Source organism: Salmo trutta, chromosome 38 (genome assembly GCF_901001165.1).
Source record: "Salmo trutta chromosome 38, fSalTru1.1, whole genome shotgun sequence".
Lineage (NCBI taxonomy): Eukaryota > Metazoa > Chordata > Actinopteri > Salmoniformes > Salmonidae > Salmo > Salmo trutta.
This window is the reverse complement of record NC_042994.1, coordinates 25,414,483-25,435,592: the sequence shown is the minus strand read 5'-3', so window position 1 is coordinate 25,435,592 and position 21,110 is coordinate 25,414,483. Positions and strand designations below refer to the sequence as shown.

The window sequence follows — 21,110 nt, the reverse complement described above, 5'->3', positions numbered from 1 at the left end:
CATACTAGACCAGGGCCCAAATGACCTACTATTCCCTACATACTAAACCAGAGCACCATGGGCCCAAATGGCCTCCTATTCCCTACATACTAAACCATGGCCCAAATGGCCTCCTATTCCCTACATACTAGACCAGGGCCCCATGGACCCTGGGCACATTCACAAAGCATCTCAGAGTAGCACTGCTGATCAGTGACCAGGATCACCTCTTATTATTCAGGGTCTAAATAAAAAGGCCGGACTGATCCTAGATCAGCACTCCTACTCTGAGACGCTTCGTGAACATGGGCCCTGGTCAAAAGTAGTGCACTATATAGGGAATGGGGTGCCACGTAGGACATAGACTGTCTGCATAGAGTGCATGACCTGACTGAAACCCTACTACAAGCCTGACTGGCCTGTGGCTATGAACTGTAGAAGTCCTTTTGATTCAGATCTAGGATCAACATACACTACCATCACTACCCGAGTTGGATCATCTCAAAACTGACCTTAGACCAGTGTCTAACTCCATTCTAGTACTCCCCTTGTGAGATCAGACTAGACCAGGGCCAGATTAACCCCTGACAATATGGTTCACTTGGTTCAATAACAGTTGACACCTCGTCACCGCACGCACAAAACACGAGCAATTCAATAGTATCTCTACAAACCAACTGAATATTATCATAACATCAATGACTTGCTTATACGTTGAATATGATCATATGGGTTGTAACTAGTTTATATGCGGATGCTGGACCAAAAAAATCTATCCTTTACAGAAGCCTAGCTAGCTAAGTCACCTTTATGATGTCAAGGTACGCAACATTGCGAAATAACAGCCGCCCTCAAACTACAAGCTACTTTAGTCTACTTGCCTTGAGTTGTCATCAACTTTGTTAGAGTTAACAGTTGAAAACAATGTCAAAGGCATGTATTATTTTGAGACAGCAAAAACACAATCACATTCTCCGGGGAATTTGCTGTTATTGTGTAGTTATGGATACTGTAGCTGGCTAGCTACTGTAACTAGTGCATATGTCCTTACCCAAAGATCCGTCCCCCAATCCATGTTTTCAAAGTTCCCACCGACAGAAAAAGGAGGCTTTCTATCAATCTGGATTTCCCAAACTCCTGGAGGATCCACAGACTTTAGTCTGGAGAGGGGAGATGTCGGAGGAAATGTCGGGAAGTTGACGCCTCAATCATCCGTTCCTTCAAGGGAAAGAAAATGTTTTCGCCCGGTCGTCTTGAAACTAGTTTTGGTCGCAAGACAAGAGAGGGAGGGTTGGTCACCAGTCTTTCCACATTTCATGTCGCGAATGTTTGCTTGGTCTTAAAGGAGCCGAGGTTCATTCCTTCAACTGTCAAGGTTTATACCAAAATGGGAAACACATTCATACCTTTTAATATCACATCTTAAATGTTGCTTATTTACCTGTGTGTAACGCACTTTTTGTACGTTTAACGTTTGCCCGCCTAACCAATCTAGGAAATCTGAGTGAGTAATAGGCTGTAAAATGAATTATTTTCATTTTTGCTACATGCTTTAATTCATTACTACACCCATTACAATAATAAGTAACTAATCTACCATTACTGTCAGAATCAATACCACGACGACGAGCCTGTTATTACGATAATAACGATATGAGAATATCAAGAGGACTACACCGTGTGCGCGTTGGCCACACTTTCAGAAAGCCCTGAGACCTTGGTCGTTACCAGCTACCAGTCATAAACCCCGACTATTTCTACAATTCCTCTTCCTTAAATGTGATTTTAAAACTAACCTTAACCACACTACTGACCTTATACAAATAGTTGTTTTCGTGAATTTTTAATGATGTAGCCAATTTTGACTTTGTGGCTGTGTTAAATAGTGGGAACCGAGGCGGTCATCAGTCGGTATGCTGCGGCCCCGCCTCTCTCCGGTTTTACCTGTTTTCCAGACAGGTTCTAAAGCACACCGGTTTACGGCTCAAGTCTGACAGGAAGTGGTTGTTTCTGGTATTACATGCCCCAGTTTATCGCTGCAACTGACGCCCACACATATCCCTTAATAGTTCATAACAATTATCTTTATTTTATTCTTAAATTTTTATTACAGTATTTTTTTCCCCTTCATAGAAATCTAAAGCACTAATGTGCACATTTTATTTACAATCTAATATAACATTTCATATTACAGTTTTATGGAAAGCCTCTCTCTTTTTTTATCATTCTTAATGAAATGTACATTAAAAAAAACGGATAAATCCTATCTGAGTCAGAGAAAGATATTCATGTGATAGTTAAGATAAAGAAAACCTTGCCGAGAGCCTATCCAACTGACAATCTCTGAGAAAACAATATAAACTTTGTAAGTCGCTCTGGATAAGAGCGTCTGCTAAATGACTTAAATGTAAAAATGTAAATGTAAACTATTGGAACCAAGACTTAAAAATAACGAACGAAATTACGGATAACGAAAATGTACGCTTAATCCAGTATGAGCTAGTGTACACTCTAAAAAAATAGGGGTTCAACAAGGGTTCTTCTAAGATCCTTAGAAGTTCTTTGAAGAACCTTCGGGTTCATGACACTGAAAATGCCCCCCAAAAGGTTCTTCCAAGAACCCCACAGGAGATGGGGTTCATCGAGGAACCTCATTAGTTGGTGGGGGTTCTTGCAGGAACCTAACTGCCCAACTGAAACATTTGGATTTGAATTTCAAAGGACAGCAGGTGCAGATCTCCTCAATTTAAGGTAAGGTTTGTCCCTTGTATGATGTACATTGATATTGTTTAATGATGATACCATCTATCTTTTCATATTTGTGCAAATCTTTCTAAAAAGAAAATAGACACAATTCAATGGATATCAATCAACAAAAAGGTAAGAATATGTAGGCTATAAGAATATGTTGAAGGCTAGCTGTATTGGGTGCAGATGACTAAACTGCTCACTTGTGTGTCTGTGTCTGCAGGTAAACAGACAAGGAGGCATATAAAGGTATATCAATTGCAGTGGTGACCCGTCATGTTTTGAGCCCCATATTTTTAGGAAAACAAAAACACTATCTTTCCTGTTTTGCATGTTATTTTGGCATTAATACGTGTCACATATCAGTTTGCAAACAATGTAAAAAATAAATAAATCATTAAGTTAATAAAGCCACATGCAAACATGGTCTCTTCTTTGTTTTCTTGAGTAAGGCAGCTCCAAAATGCAGGTGTTTCAGCCTAGCTCAGTGCTTTCTGTGGTGGTGTGGCAAGCCAGCAGAAAATACGGAGCGTTGCGCAGTGATTGGCTCAGTGTTCTGTCACTCATGGGGACACTATGTCCCCGGCAAGTCATAGGGTAGAGCACGAAAATTCAAGCCCCTCGGGTGCTACTGTAGTTACATTAGAAGTGGACATCTAAGAAGGCTCAAGGTCATTTGCCACCGATAAAATGACGTTAAATCACACTATATCTACCGTAGCTTTGATTGGACTGATCATGTCAAAATCATACTTTCAAAATCTTAGCTAGCAGTCATCATCATGAATCAAGTCAACAATCTACTGCCAAATCCTTTTTCATCCTTGTCATATGAAGATAATTAATTAAGAGAAGTTATAGATAAAACGTATTGGTTCTCATGGGCCATTGGACATAAACATTACACAACAAGTTGGAAATTGCAAATTCAACAATGAGTGGTTTGGAAGGAATCAGCGGCTAACTGCAAGCATTACAAAGCCATCATTAGCCTGCTATTCAGTGGAGTGGCTGTGTGGTCCCAAGTCTAAGATTAATGGTCTGTTTTCCTAGTTTAAAATGATAAACATTCAACATTGGCCATGCTGTCAATGAAACATGATTTGTGCCACGCTCAAAACAACTGTTAACTCTGAACTACAAAATCGGACTTTAGTGAGTTCAAGACAACTGGGAACTCGGGGAAAAACGAGCTACGGACTGGGAAAACTTTCATCCAACTCGGAATTGTAAATTCGGAACTCGGGCCTTTTTCTAGCGCTACGACCTGAAGATCACTGACGTCATGATTCAATCTTGTTTTTTTTCTTCAGAGTTCCCAGTTGTCTTGAAAGCACCATAAATCCAGAGAATGCCAGACTTGATGACAAAGTTTGCCATTAAAATAATAATAATAGGGGAGGGAGGTTGTTAAAAAATTAGACCCAAAAGGTTCTTCAAAAGGTTCTTCGAGGATCCATTAAAAGGTGTTCTTTGAAAAATCCCTTTAAAGGGTTCTTCAAATAACTTATAGGGGTTCCCCCACAGTTTACGTTTGAAGAACCCCTAAAGGATGTGGTGGTTGGACCAGGTCCTTTCTGGTATTGACAGGTCTGTGATGAACATGAAGATAAGGACTTTAGGTCTGTAGAAATACATCACACACACACACACACACACACAGTCTTCCAGTAGATAAAGTGTGTCTTTGGTACAGTCTTTGGTACAGTAACATTATAGTAATAATTACACTTGATTACTGGCAGAACAACATGTAAGACACAAGGAAGTGGGTTGTGAATTTTGAAGCTGGCGCCCTGTGATGAAGGGTTAGAGGAAGCCTGGTCCCGGATCGGGTTGTCCTTTTATGATGATGATGAATATGATGATAATGAATATGATGATGAATATGATGATGATGATGATGAATATGATGATGATGATGAATATGATGATGATGATGAATATGATGATGAATATCATGATGATGATGATGAATATTATGATGATGAATATGATGATGATGAATATGATGATGATGATGATGATATGATGATGATGATGATGATGAAAATGATGATGATGATGACGATGATGAATATGATGATGATGATGAATATGATGATGATGATGAATATGATGATGAATATCATGATGATGATGATGAAGAAGATGAATATGATGATGATGATGAATATGATGATGATAATACGATGATGATGAATATGAAATTGATGATGATGATGATGAATATGATGATGATGAATATGATAATGATGAATATGATGATGATGATGATGAAGATGATGATGAATATGATGATGATGAATATGATGAATATGATGATGAAGATGAAGATGATAAATATGATAACGATGATGATGATGAATATGATGACAATGATGATGATGATAAATATGATAATGATGATGATGAAAATGATGATGATGAATATGATGATGATGATGAATATGATGACAATGAATATGATGATGATGAATATGATGATTAAAATGATGATGAATATGATGATGATGATGATGATGATGAAGATGATAAATATGATAATGATGATGATGATGAATATGATGACAATGATGATGATGATGATGATGATGAAGATGATGAAAATGATGATGATGAATATGATGATGATGATGAATATGATGATGATGATGATGAATATGATGATGATGATCAATATGATGATGATGATTATGAATATGATGATGATAAATATGATGATGAATATGATGATGATGATGATAATGATGATGATGATGATGAATATGATGATAAATATGATAATGATGATGATGATGAATATGATGACAATGATGATGATGATGATGATGGTGAATATGATGATAATGATGATGAAGATGATGAAAATGATGATAATGAATATGATGATGATGATGATGCTGAATATGATGATGATAATGACGAATATGATGATGAAGATGATAAATATGATAATGATGAGGATGATGAATATGATGACAATGATGATGATGATGATGATGATGATGAATATGATGAAAATGATGAATATGATGATGATGAAGATGATGAAAATGATGATGATGATGAATATGATGATGATGATGAATATGACGATGATGATGATGAATATGATGATGATAAATATGATGATGATGATGATGAATATGATGATGAAGCTGATGATGAACATGATGATAATGATGCTGATGAATATGATGATGATGAATTCGATAATGATGAATATGATGATGATGATGATGAATATGATGATGAAGATGATGATGAATATGATGATAATGATGAATATGATGATGATGATGATGATGATGAATATGATGAATATGATGATGATGATGGAGATGATGAATATGATGATTAAGATGATGATGAATATGATGATGATGATGATGATGAAGATGATAAATATGATAATGATTATGATGATGAATATGATGACAATGATGATGATGATGATGGTGAATATGATGATAATGATGAAGATGATGATGATGAAGATGATGAAAATGATGATAATGAATATGATGATGATGATGAATATGATGATGATAATGATGAATATCATGATGATGATGATGATGATGATGATGATGATCAAATCAAATCAAATCAAATCACATTTATTTATATAGCCCTTCGTACATCAGCTGAAATCTCAAAGTGCTGTACAGAAACCCAGCCTAAAACCCCAAACAGCAAGCAATGCATGTGAAAGAAGCACGGTGGCTGGGAAAAACTCCCTAGGAAAAACTCCTGAGAAAGGCCAAAAACCTAGGAAGAAACCTAGAGAGGAACCAGGCTATGAGGGGTGGCCAGTCCTCTTCTGGCTGTGCCGGGTGGATATTATAACAGAACATGGTCAAGATGTTAAAATGTTCGTAAATGACCAGCATGGTCAAATAATAATAATCATAGTAATTGTCGAGGGTGCAACAAGCACGTCCGGTGAACAGGTCAGGGTTCCGTAGCCGCAGGCAGAACAGTTGAAACTGGAGCAGCAGCATGGCCAGGTGGACTGGGGACAGCAAGGAGTCATCATGCCAGGTAGTCCCGAGGCATGGTCCTAGGGCTCAGGTCCTCCGAGAGAAAGAAAGAAAGAGAGAAAGAGAGAATTAGAGAGAGCATATTTACATTCACACAGGACACCGGATAAGACAAGAGAATACTCCAGATGTAACAGACTGACCCTAGCCCCCCGACACATAAACTACTGCAGCATAAATACTGGAGGCTGAGACAGGAGGGATCAGAAGACACTGTGGCCCCATCCGATGATACCCCCGGACAGGGCCAAACAGGCAGGATATAACCCCAATCTAGAAAAAAGAAACGCGCACCTATAAAGGCGAGGTGCTGGCTAGCGGAGCAGAACACTAGAAAATAAAGGAAAGCCGCACACTCTAAGAGCTCAGATGCAAAAATTGTAATAACCAACGTTTCGACAGCGAAGCTGTCTTCATCAGGGTATCATCACAAACACTGCGAGATGAGTCATTTATATAGTGTCAAGAGACACACAGGTGTTTGTAATCATGGCCAAGTATGGCCTAATATCATTGGTTAACTGAAATATTAAAATGGTATACAAGAAACATACAAAAAGACAAACAAATGGATAACATATGATCATAGCATTTGTAGTCTAAAAAGTATCTAACAAACAATTACAATGGCAAAATCACAATAATCACAAGAATGGCTTCAGATCAAAGTCTATGTTGAGACCGAAGGGAGCAAGTGTCTTTAAATTAAAGATCCAGGCAGCCTCTCGTTTTAACAATAAATTATCAAGGTCACCCCCTCTCCTCGGGAGGGTGACATGTTCGATGCCAATATAACGCAGAGACGAAATCGAATGGCCTGCCTCCAAAAAGTGGGCCGCAACTGGGTAAGTCAGGTTTTTGCACCTAATGGTGCTACGGTGCTCAAACATTGGCACATTCTGAAATATGATGATAGTCTTGGTAATGTGTTTTCTGATCTTCCCCTGGTCGTATACTCGCGGGGCAGAAATCTCAGAGACCAATTGGTACACTCTGATTTACCACCCCAAGATATTCCTCAACAACGCCTATTTGCGCCCATACTGGATGGAAATTACAAGTGTAATGGCTGTGCTCAATGCAATGGCACTTACAAATGTAGATCCTTCAAACACCCCCAAACAGGGAAATCTATCCCAATTGAAGGTGTTATTACGTGTTCCACTAAGGCAGTTATTTACCTTATAACTTGTCCCTGTGGTAAAAATTATGTGGGTAAAACAAAGCGTGAATTAAAATTACGTATCTCAGAGCACCTTAGCACCATTAGGTGAAAAAACCTGACTTACCCAGTTGCGGCCCACTTTTTGGAGGCAGGCCATTCGATTTCGTCTCTGCGTTATATTGGCATCGAACATGTCACCCTCCCGAGGAGAGGGGGTGACCTTGATAATTTATTGTTAAAACGAGAGGCTGCCTGGATCTTTAATTTAAAGACACTTGCTCCCTTCGGTCTCAACATAGACTTTGATCTGAAGCCATTCTTGTGATTATTGTGATTTTGCCATTGTAATTGTTTGTTAGATACTTTTTAGACTACAAATGCTATGATCATATGTTATCCATTTGTTTGTCTTTTTGTATGTTTCTTGTATACCATTTTAATATTTCAGTTAACCAATGATATTAGGTCATACTTGGCCATGATTACAAACACCTGTGTGTCTCTTGACACTATATAAATGACTCATCTCGCAGTGTTTGTGATGATACCCTGATGAAGACAGCTTCGCTGTCGAAACGTTGGTTATTAAAATTTTTGCATCTGAGCTCTTAGAGTGTGCGGCTTTCCTTTATTTTCTAGGATATAACCCCACCCACTTTGCCAAAGCACAGCCCCCACACCACTAGAGGGATATCTACAACCACCAACTTACCGTCCGAAGACAAGGCCGAGTATAGCCCACAAAGATGTCCACCACGGCACAACCCAAGGGGGGGGCGCCAACCCAGACAGGAAGACCACGTCAGTGGCTCAACCTACTCAAGTAACGCACCCCTCCCATGGACGGCATGGAAGAACACCAGTAAGTCAGTGACTCAGCCCCTGTAAAAGGGTTAGAGGCAGAGAATCCCAGTGGGAAGAGGGGAACCGACAAGGCAGAGACAGCAAGGGCGGTTCGTTGCTCCAGCCTTTCCGTTCACCTTCACACTCCTGGGCCAGACTATACTTAATCATAGGACCTACTGAAGAGATACGTCTTCAGTAAAGACTTAAAGGTTGAGACTGAGTCTGCGTCTCTCACATGGGTAGGCAGACCATTCCATAAAAATGGAGCTCTATAGGAGAAAGCCCTACCTCCAGCCGTTTGCTTAGAAATTCTAGGGACAATTAGGAGGCCTGCGTCTTATGACCGTAGCGTACGTGTAGGTATGTACGGCAGGACCAAATCGGAAAGATAGGTAGGAGCAAGCCCATGTAATGCTTTGTAGGTTAGCAGTAAAACCTTGAAATCAGCCCTTGCCTTAACAGGAAGCCAGTGTAGGGAGGCTAGCACTGGAGTAATATGATCAAATTTTTTGGTTCTAGTCAGGATTCTAGCAGCCGTATTTAGCACTAACTGAAGTTTGTTTAGTGCTTTATCCGGGTAGCCGGAAAGTAGAGCATTGCAGTAGTCGAGCCTAGAAGTAACAAAAGCATGGATTAATTTTTCTGCGTCATTTTTGGACAGAAAGTTTCTGATTTTTGCAATGTTACGTAGATGGAAAAAAGCTGTCCTTGAAGCAGTCTTGATATGTTCTTCAAAAGAGAGATCAGGGTCCAGAGTAACGCCGAGGTCCTTCACAGTTTTATTTGAGACGACTGTACAACCATCCAGATTAATTGTCAGATTCAACAGAAGATCTCTTTGTTTCTTGGGACCTAGGACAAGCATCTCTGTTTTGTCCGAGTTTAAAAGTAGAAAATTTGCAGCCATCCACTTCCTTATGTCTGAAACACAGGCTTCTAGCGAGGGCAATTTTGGGGCTTCACCATGTTTCATTGAAATGTACAGCTGTGTGTCGTCCGCATAGCAGTGAAATTTAACATTGATGATGATGATGAAGATGACAAATATGATAATGATTATGATGATGAATATGATGACAATGATGATGATGATGATGGTGAATATGATGATAATGATGAATATGATGATGATGAAGATGATGAAAATGATGATAATGAATATGATGCTGATGATGATGATGAATATGATGATGATAATGATGAATATGATGATGATGATGATGATGAATATGATGATGAAGATGATGATGACGATGAATATGATGATGATGGAGATGTTGAATATGATGATGAATATGATGACAATGATGATGATGATGATGATAATGATGAAGATGATGATGATGAAGATGATGAAAATGATGATGATGAATATAATGATGATGATGGTAATGAATATGATGATGATGAATATGATGATCATGATGAATATGATGATGATGATGAATATGATGATGATAAATATGATGATGATGATGAAGATGATGATGAAGATGATGATGAATATAATGATGAAGATGATGATGAAGATGATGATGAACATGATGATAATGAATATGATGATAATGATGAATATGATGAATATCATGATGATGATGATGAATATGATGATGATGAAGATGATGATGGTGATGGTAATGATGATTATGATGATGATGAAGATGATGATGAATATGACGATGAATATGATGATGATAAATATGATGATAATGATGAACATGATGAATATGATGATGATGCATATGATGATGATGATGATGATGATGAATATGATGAATATGATGATGAATATGATGATGATGATGATGATGAATATGATGATGATGATGATGTAATGAATATGATGATGGTGATGATGATGATGATGATTATGACGATGATGAAGATGATGAAGAATACAATGATGATGAATATGATGATGAAGATGATGATGATGAATATGATGATGATGATGAGGAAGATGATGAAGATGATGATGAAGATGATGATAATGAATATGATGATGATGATGATGAATATGATGATGATGATGATGATGAATATGATGATGAATATGATGATGATGAATATGATGATGATGAATATAATGATGAAGATGATGATGAATATGATGATAATGAATATGATGATGATGATGATGAATATGATGATGATGATGATTATGATAATGATGAAGATGATGATGATGAATATGATGATGATGATGATAAAGATTATGATGATGATGATGAAGATGATGATGATGATGATGATGATGAATATGATGATGATGATGATTATGATATTGATGAAGAATATGATGATGAATATGATGATGATGATAAATATGAAGATGATGTTGATGATGATGATAATATGATGATGATGATGATGATGATGATGAATATGATGATGATGAAGATGATGATGATGATGATGATGAATATGATGATGAATATGATGATGATGCGTATGATGATAATGATGATGATGATGATGAATATGATGAGGATGAATATGATGATGAATATGATGATGATGAATATGATGATGAATATGATGATGAATATGACGATGATGAATATGATGATGATGAAGATGATTAGTATGATGATGATGATGATGAATATGATGATGATGAATATGATGATGATGATGACTATGATGATGATAATGATGATGAATATGATGATGATGATGATGAATATGATGATGATGAATATGATGATGATGATGATGGGGAATATGATGATGATGAATATGATGATGATGATGATGATGATGATGATGAATATTATGATGATTATGATGAAGATGATGATGATGATGAATATGATGATGATGAATATGAATATGATGATGATGAATATGATGATGATGAATATGATGATGATGATGAATTTGATGATGATGAAGATTATGAATATGATGATGATGAATATTGTGAATATGATGATGATGATGATGATGAATATGATGATGATGATGAATATGATGATGATGATGAAGATGATGAAAATGATGATGATGAATATAATGATGATGATGGTAATGAATATGATGATGATGAATATGATGATCATGATGAATATGATGATGATGATGAATATGATGATGATAAATATGATGATGATGATGAAGATGATGATGAAGATGATGATGAATATAATGATGAAGATGATGATGAAGATGATGATGAACATGATGATAATGAATATGATGATAATGATGAATTTGATGAATATCATGATGATGATGATGAAGATGATGATGATGAAGATGATGATGGTGATGGTAATGATGATTATGATGATGATGAAGATGATGATGAATATGACGATGAATATGATGATGATAAATATGATGATAATGATGAACATGATGAATATGATGATGATGCATATGATGATGATGATGATGATGATGATGAATATGATGAATATGATGATGAAGATGATGATGATGATGATGATGAATATGATGATGATGATGATGTAATGAATATGATGATGGTGATGATGATGATGATTATGACGATGATGAAGATGATGAAGAACACAATGATGATGAATATGATGATGATGAAGATGATGATGATGAATATGATGATGATGATGAGGAAGATGATGAAGATGATGATGAAGATGATGATAATGAATATGATGATGATGATGATGAATATGATGATGATGATGATGATGATGATGATGAATATGATGATGAATATTTATGATGATGAATATGATGATGATGAATATAATGATGAAGATGATGATGAATATGATGATAATGAATATGATGATGATGATGATGAATATGATGATGATGATGATTATGATAATGATGAAGATGATGATGATGAATATGATGATGATGATGATGATAAAGATTATGATGATGATGATGAAGATGATGATGATGAATATGATGATGATGATGAGGAAGATGATGATGATGATGAATATGATGATGATGATGATTATGATATTGATGAAGAATATGATGATGAATATGATGATGATGATAAATATGAAGATGATGAAGATGATGATGATGATGATGATGAATATGATGATGAATATGATGATGATGCGTATGATGATAATGATGATGATGATGATGATGATGATGAATATGATGAGGATGAATATGATGATGAATATGATGATGATGAATATGATGATGAATATGACGATGATGAATATGATGATGATGAATATTATGATGATTATGATGAATATGATGATGATGAATATGAATATGATGATGATGAATATGATGATGATGATGAATATGATGATGATGATGAATTTGATGATGATGAAGATTATGAATATGATGATGATGAATATTGTGAATATGATGATGATGATGATGATGAATATGATGATGATGATGATGATGATGAATATGATGATGATGATGAATATGATGATTATGATGATGATGATGAATATGATGATGAATATGATGATGATGAATATGATGATGATGAATATGATGATGATGAATATGATGATGAATATGATGATGATGAAGATTATTAATATGATGATTATGATGATGACGAAGATGATGATGAATATGATGATAAATATTATGATGATTATGATGAAGATGATGAAGATGATGAATATGATGAATATGATGATGATGAATATGATGATGATGATGAAGAATATGATGATGATGATGAATATGATGATGATGAAGATTGTGAATATGATGATGAAGATGATTATAATGGATGCACACAACCATTTTGCATTGAAAACTCTAAGATCACAACCTTGACTCAGACACATTCAGCCATCCAATCTGATTGATTTTATTTAAAAAATACATGCGTACATACAGTAAATAAAAGACAGAATGCAGTGAATTTGTCTTTGAAATACTTTTATTATTTGAATCAAGTAACATTTGTCTCAAGAGACAGAGAGCCCATCATGCTGCTATAACATGAAACACTACTTTAACACCCAAGATTATAACAATAGTGATGATATATATATTGTTGTTCTCTAGGTGTCAGTGTTATAGTGATGATGTAGTGACCATATTGTTCTCTAGGTGTCAGTGTCTCTCTGGCTAGCTCTGGTGCCCCCTCCTCCATATTCTATTTCTGTAGTAATTTTGAGATGGTGACATTAGGTCAGGACTGATAGAGTCAGGTATGTTACTCCTGCTCCTGGACAGCCACAGCATCAGAGACAGCCCTGATCTTAAAGGAAATGCTTTTCAGAGAGTAGTTTTCCCCTTTCCAGTGAAGCCAAAAAACAGACACATCAGTGAAAGATGTGGCCGGATGTGGGGCGTACAGGGCGTTAGGGTTAGCATGCGTACAGGCACCGTACCAGAATCCACCCATGAAGCGTCTGGCACAGTGGTCTCCCCAGGTATCCTGGTCTTTGTCATAGGTGCTGAACTTCATGTCGTTGCTATACGACATGGAGTCCCCTGAGAATCAACCAACAAACAGAGTTAAAAAAGGAACCAACAGACAGAGCACAGTAGCCTGGTTCAACCAGGTACCAACAGACAGAGCACAGTAGCCTGGTTAAACCGGTACAACAGACAGAGCACAGTAGCCTGGTTCAACCAGGTACCAACAGACAGAGCACAGTAGCCTGGTTAAACCAGGAACCAACAGACAGAGCACAGTAGCCTGGTTAAACCAGGTACCAACAGACAGAGCACAGTAGCCTGGTTAAATCAGATACCAACAGACAGAGCACAGTAGCCTGGTTAAACCAGATACCAACAGACAGAGCACAGTAGCCTGGTTAAACCAGATACCAACAGACAGAGCACAATAGCCTGGTTAAACCAGATACCAACAGACAGAGCACAGTAGCCTGGTTAAACCAGATACCAACAGACAGAGCACAGTAGCCTGGTTAAACCGGTACAACAGACAGAGCACAGTAGCCTGGTTCAACCAGGTACCAACAGACAGAGCACAGTAGCCTGGTTAAACCAGGAACCAACAGACAGAGCACAGTAGCCTGGTTAAACCAGGTACCAACAGACAGAGCACAGTAGCCTGGTTAAACCAGATACCAACAGACAGAGCACAGTAGCCTGGTTAAACCAGATACCAACAGACAGAGCACAGTAGCCTGGTTAAACCAGATACCAACAGACAGAGCACAATAGCCTGGTTAAACCAGATACCAACAGACAGAGCACAGTAGCCTGGTTAAACCAGATACCAACAGACAGAGCACAGTAGCCTGGTTAAACCAGATACCAACAGACAGAGCACAGTAGCCTGGTTAAACCAGATACCAACAGACAGAGCACAATAGCCTGGTTAAACCAGATACCAACAGACAGAGCACAGTAGCCTGGTTAAACCAGATACCAACAGACAGAGCACAGTAGCCTGGTTAAACCAGATACCAACAGACAGAGCACAGTAGCCTGGTTAAACCAGGTACCAACAGACAGAGTACAGTAACCTGGTTAAACCACAACCAGCAGACAGAGCACAGTAGCCTGGTTAAACCACAACCAACAGACAGAGCACAGTAGCCTGGTTAAACCGGTACAACAGACAGAGCACAGTAGCCTGGTTGAATCAGGAACCAACAGACAGAGCACAGTAGCCTGGTTAAACCAAGTACAACAGACAGAGTACAGTAGCCTGGTTAAACCAGGTACAACAGACAGAGCACAGTAGCCTGTTTAAACCAAGGTACCAACAGACAGAGCACAGTAGCCTGGTTAAACCGGTACAACAGACAGAGCACAGTAGCCTGGTTAAACCACAACGAACAGACAGAGCACAGTAGCCTGGTTAAACCGGTACAACAGACAGAGCACAGTAGCCTGGTTGAATCAGGAACCAACAGACAGAGCACAGTAGCCTGGTTAAACCAAGTACAACAGACAGAGCACAGTAGCCTGGTTAAACCAGGTACAACAGACAGAGCACAGTAGCCTGTTTAAACCAAGGTACCAACAGACAGAGTACAGTAGCCTGGTTAAACCTCAACCAACAGACAGAGCACAGTAGCCTAGTTAAACCAAGTACAACAGACAGAGCACAGTAGCCTGGTTAAACCAGGTACAACAGACAGAGCACAGTAACCTGGTTAAACCACAACCAACAGACAGAGCACAGTAGCCTGGTTAAACCTCAACCAACAGACAGAGCACAGTAGCCTGGTTAAACCAGGTACAACAGACAGAGCACAGTAGCCTGGTTAAACCACAACGAACAGACAGAGCACAGTAGCCTGGTTAAACCAGGTACCAACAGACAGAGCACAGTAGCCTGGTCGAACCAGATACCAACAGACAGAGCACAGTAGCCTGGTTAAACCACAACGAACAGACAGAGCACAGTAGCCTGGTTAAACCAGGTACCAACAGACAGAGCACAGTAGCCTGGTCGAACCAGGTACCAACAGACAGAGCACAGTAGCCTGGTTAAACCAGGTACCAACAGACAGAGCACAATAGCCTGGTCGAACCAGGTACCAACAGACAGAGTACAGTAACCTGGTTAAACCAACAGACAGAGCACAGTAAACTGGTTAAATGTCTTAATGCTTAAGGTAGTGTGGAAGACCAAATAAATGAAACAGGTTTGCTGTTCAGATATTTTGTTAGATATGACCATACATGTTGAATAAATGTGCCAAAATGGGGATCTGAATCACAGACTTGTGTTCATATTTGGAAGCCTAACATGAACACATTATTTCATTCCCCTCATAGTGGCCTTAAAATTTTGAATTATATCTGTGCATTAGAATGATATATAATACCTGTCAAAGCAGTGCATATATGTTAAGTATTGTCTCCCATAGTGTATATTACCTTCAAATCAACAGGGAGACAGACATATATGAAACACAATACTTACAATATTACTAACATGACTGTTTTGGAACATGTTATAGGTCATTCTTATCCACAAGTGTCATATTTTGTGATCACTATGCGGAGGTTGAAATGCAATGTGTTCAAGGAGGAATCTGTGATTGGTTTGGTAAAAAATACTTTTAAATGAAAGTGGAACTGACAGCATTTTAGCAACATTAAATCTTATTAAAATCGGTTCATATACACCCCCAGGAAGAATATGACACCTTTAAATCTTTTTTTTAGGGGGGGGGACAAGCAACCACTTAGATATTGTCATGGATCCTCCCTGTACTGCTGCTCATTACGTGCACCAGTTCCGGAGGATTACGTCACCGGCCTCTAGGCGTCACTAAACTTTCTCATTATGCAAGCCTGGTTCCCTTTCCCCCTGATTAGTAATTGTAATATTGTGCCCTTTGTTCACCATTATCTTGAGGGTTATTGTTCCCATGTCCGTTGGTCTTGTGAGTACCTGTGCTTTGTTGTTTCGGCTTTCATGCTGTGTGTATTGCGCAAGTGTTATTACGGGTCTCGTCCCGTGTATTGTATTACGGGTCTCGTCCTGTGTATTGTATTACGGGTCTCGTCCCGTGTATTGTATTACGGGTCTCGTCCCGTGTATTGTATTACGGGTCTCGTCCCGTGTATTGTATTACGGGTCTCGTCCCGTGTATTGTATTACGGGTCTCGTCCCGTGTATTGTATTACGGGTCTCGTCCCGTGTATTGTATTACGGGTCTCGTCCCGTGTATTGTATTACGGTCTCGTCCCGTGTATTGTATTACGGGTCTCGTCCCGTGTATTGTATTACAGGTCTCTTCCTGTGTATTTACTATAGGTTTACCTTCGCTCTTTTGTTTGGGTTACATCCCTGTATTTTTGTATACGTGTTTGTTTTGGGCTTCGTCCCCGTGCCTTTTCATGGCATGTTGTATATTTTGGGTGGTTTATTAAAACCCACTATTACGTATTGCTGCGCCTGTCTCCAATCATTTATACAACGTGACAGATATGGTAATTTTCACGTTTTCATACTTTCACAGTTTGGGAATTACGCAGCCTGGGGCTCCCGAGTGGTGCAGATGTCTAAGGCACGGCATCTCAGTGCTAGAGGTGTCACTACAGACACCCTGGTTCGAATCCAGGCTGTATCACAACTGGCTGTGATTGGGAGTCCCGTAGGGCGGCGCACAATTGGCCCAGCATCGCCTGGGGTAGGCTGTCATTGTAAATAAGAACTTGTTCTTAACTGACTTGCCTAGTTAAACAAAGGTTACATAGTAGACTAAGGCATTTGTGAAAATTGTATAGCAATATAGAGTGGGAAAGCGGCCGTGCTTTTGGACAATTAATAGACACTGCAGTAAATAAACATAATAAAAACATCTGTCTCATCCAGGACCAGAGTCTACACAGACCGGTGTGCCATAGCCAATCACAACTACAGTAGGCTTTTATGTAAATAAGCCGTTTGCCACACAGGCCTGCCATCATTCACTTTGAACTGGACTGTGTGTTTCCAGGCAGTAGGGCCTGCCATCATTCACTTTGAACTGGACTGTGTTTACAGGAAGTAGGGCCTGTCATCATTCACTTTGAACTGGACTGTGTGTTTCCAGGCAGTAGGGCCTGTCATCATTCACTTTGAACTGGACTGTGTGTTTCCAGGCAGTAGGGCCTGTCATCATTCACTTTGAACTGGACTGTGTGTTTACAGGAAGCAGCAACAGCACGAGTTTAGATCATTAGAACGCATTCGCCAAAAGCTACAAAATACACCTGACTAGATTTATGCAAATATGTACAGTACCAGTCAACAGTTTGGACACACCTGATCATTCAAGGGGCTTTCTTAATTTTTTACTATTTTCTACATTGTAGAATAATAGTGAAGACATCAACCTATTAAATAACACATATGGAATCATGTAGAAACCAAAAAAGTGTTAAACAAATCCAAATATATTTGAGATTCTTCAAAGTAGCCACCCATTGACTTGATGACAGCTTTGTACACTCTTGGCATTATCTCAAACAAAATGATTTGCATGTCACTAATCAGGTTTTCAAGATATGTAACTTTGAAAATATAGAAATCATCCCCATAGAATGCATTTTTTACAGGGATTTCTGTATTTTAAAGTACAAATACCAAAATATCGTTTTTGGGTTGAGTTTTCCTTTAAGACGGAACTCTTCACTCTAAACTTTGTGATGGAAGCATGAGCATCAGTGGTAGTTCACATTTGCAACAACCTTTAGGAACTAAACACACACACAGTGGAAGAGTTATGATGTGACACCATAGGCGATGATGATGTTAAAGCTGATGAAGAAGAAGGACTCACCTGCCCCTCCGTCTACATAACTGCCCAGTCTCAGTGTGTATCCGTAGTTCTCAGGATCAATGGAGAAGGACGTGTATTTAGCATAAACTTTCCCTCCCTCAAAGTCCTCCATGTCCACTCTCAGCTCATTCTTCTTCCTCATCGTCAGGAGGAAGATGTTGTCCAGACCTGACAAGAACAGAAAGCATAAAGGTCCTGTTACATTTCAGCTCCTAGCTCCTTTCCTCCTTTTAATAGTTAGTAAAGTCATACCTTCATCCTGAAGAGTGGGTAGTGGTGTGCTGTCTGTCTGTCTGTCTGTCTGTCTGTCTGTCTGTCTGTCTGTCTGTCTGTCTGTCTATCTGTCTGTCTGTCTGTCTGTCTGTCTGTCTTATAGCCACTAACCAAGGCTGCACTACCTGGTCTAAAGTAGATGTGGTAGGAACCACACACCTGTCTGTCTGTCTGTCTTATAGCCCCTAACCAAGGCTGCACTACCTGGTCTAAACTAGACATGGTGGGAACCACACACCTGTCTATCTGTCTGTCTTATAGCCCCTAACCAAGGCTGCACTACCTGGTCTAAACTAGACATGGTGGGAACCACACACCTGTCTATCTGTCTGTCTTAGAGGCCCTAACCAAGGCTGCACTACCTGGTCTAAACTAGACATGGTGAGAACCACACGCCTGTTTGGTTGTCTTTATGTGTCTTTGTGTGTGTGTGGGTATGTAGCTGGGGAGAGGGAGAGGGGGACAGGGTGAGAGGGAGGGGGAGTGGGAGTGGGGGACAGGGTGAGAGGGAGTGGGGGACAGGGGGAGAGGGAGTGGGAGTGGGGGACAGGGGGAGAGGGGGACAGGGAGTGGGAGAGGGAGAGGGGGGAGAGGGAGAGGGAGGGGGAGGGGGAGAGACAGGGGGAGGGGGAGTGGGAAAGGGGATATGGGGAGAGGGAAAGAGGGGAGGGGGAGAGGGGGAGGGGTAAAGGGAGGAGGAGGGGGCAGGTGCAGAACAGGGGGTTATGGGAGTGCCTCTTTCTATCTCTCCCCGCCCACCCCATGTCTATCTCTGACAACCTTTTGTAGGTTGGCGTAGTCCAGCCTTGCTAACACCTCCATTCCCCCAGCCCTCCCCTCCAGAGACTGCCTCAGCATGCAGAGGACTGCCCCAGTGTTGATGCCTCATTTTGGGGAGAGTGTAAATCTAGCTCCAGGCTTCTCTCTGGGCCTGCTGATGGATGGAAGAAGGCCTCTCGCTCGCTCCCCAGCAGGATTCGAGTGGGCCGTGTGTGAATGTGTGTTTGTCTGTGTGTGTGACATCATAATGTAATGACCCCAAGGTCAGAAGGGACAGAAGATCCATATCCTGTTTACTCCCTTCATTTCCTCTCCTCCTTTTCATCCCCTCTTTAATGCAGCTTCTTCATGGACCTGGAATGAGGGATGGAAGCCAGCGTTGATTAGTGCACACACACACACACACACACACACACACACACACACACACACACACACACACACACACACACACACACACACACACACACACACACACACACACAGTCCCTAAACTGTGCAATGCTGGTATACCCCACCTGGGGGCAGTACTCTCCCTTTCTCTGTCAGACTGTCTGTATGTCTCTCTGTCTGCCTACCTGTCTCTCTACCTGTCTGTCTGTCTCTCTGACTGTCTCTCTGACTGTCTGACAGTCTGTCTATATATTTATGTCTGTCTGTCTGTCTGTTTGCCTGCCTATCTCTCTGTCTGTCTCAAATCAAATCAAATTTTATTTGTCACATACACATGGTTAGCAGATGTTAATGTGAGTGTAGCGAAATGCTTGTGCTTCCAGTTCCGACAATGCAGTAATATCCAACGAGTAATCTAACCTAAGAAGAAGGGTGGGGGTGTATGCCTTATGATTATGTCTCCTTCTCTGCCTGTTTATCGGTTTGTCTGTCTGCCTGTCTATCTCTCCGTCTCTCTGGCTCTTTGTCTGTTTGCAGGCCTGCCTGTCTCTCTGTCTGTCTCTCTGTCTACCCCTCCATTCTCCCTTCCCACCATATCTCCCTCCCTCCCCCTACCTAACCTCTCCTTCCCTCACTCCCCCCTCTCCTCCGTCTCAGAGTGAGATAAAAATCACC

General features: G+C 39.7%; 2 protein-coding genes across 4 annotated transcripts in view; both read right to left on the bottom strand.

The window, feature by feature from the left end:
- Positions 1-1,664, bottom strand: part of LOC115178164 (cdc42-interacting protein 4 homolog) — a gene marked incomplete at its 3' end in the record, with an annotated part of 31,967 nt that extends 30,303 nt beyond the window's left edge. Inside the window, 2 exon segments of one of the 3 annotated variants that reach the window (XM_029739217.1) lie at positions 1,031-1,238; positions 1,421-1,664. In XM_029739217.1, the coding sequence (XP_029595077.1) occupies positions 1,031-1,054 (24 nt within the window). 3 annotated transcript variants of the gene reach the window in all.
- A 12,149-nt stretch (positions 1,665-13,813) lies between these two features.
- LOC115178563 (microfibril-associated glycoprotein 4-like) lies at positions 13,814-19,188 on the bottom strand (the record flags this gene model as incomplete). Its single annotated transcript, XM_029739819.1, has 2 exons — positions 13,814-14,223; positions 18,990-19,188. Coding segments are annotated over 2 exons (480 nt in total), but the record flags the coding sequence as incomplete, so codon positions are not given.
- Between the last annotated feature and the right edge of the window lie 1,922 nt (positions 19,189-21,110).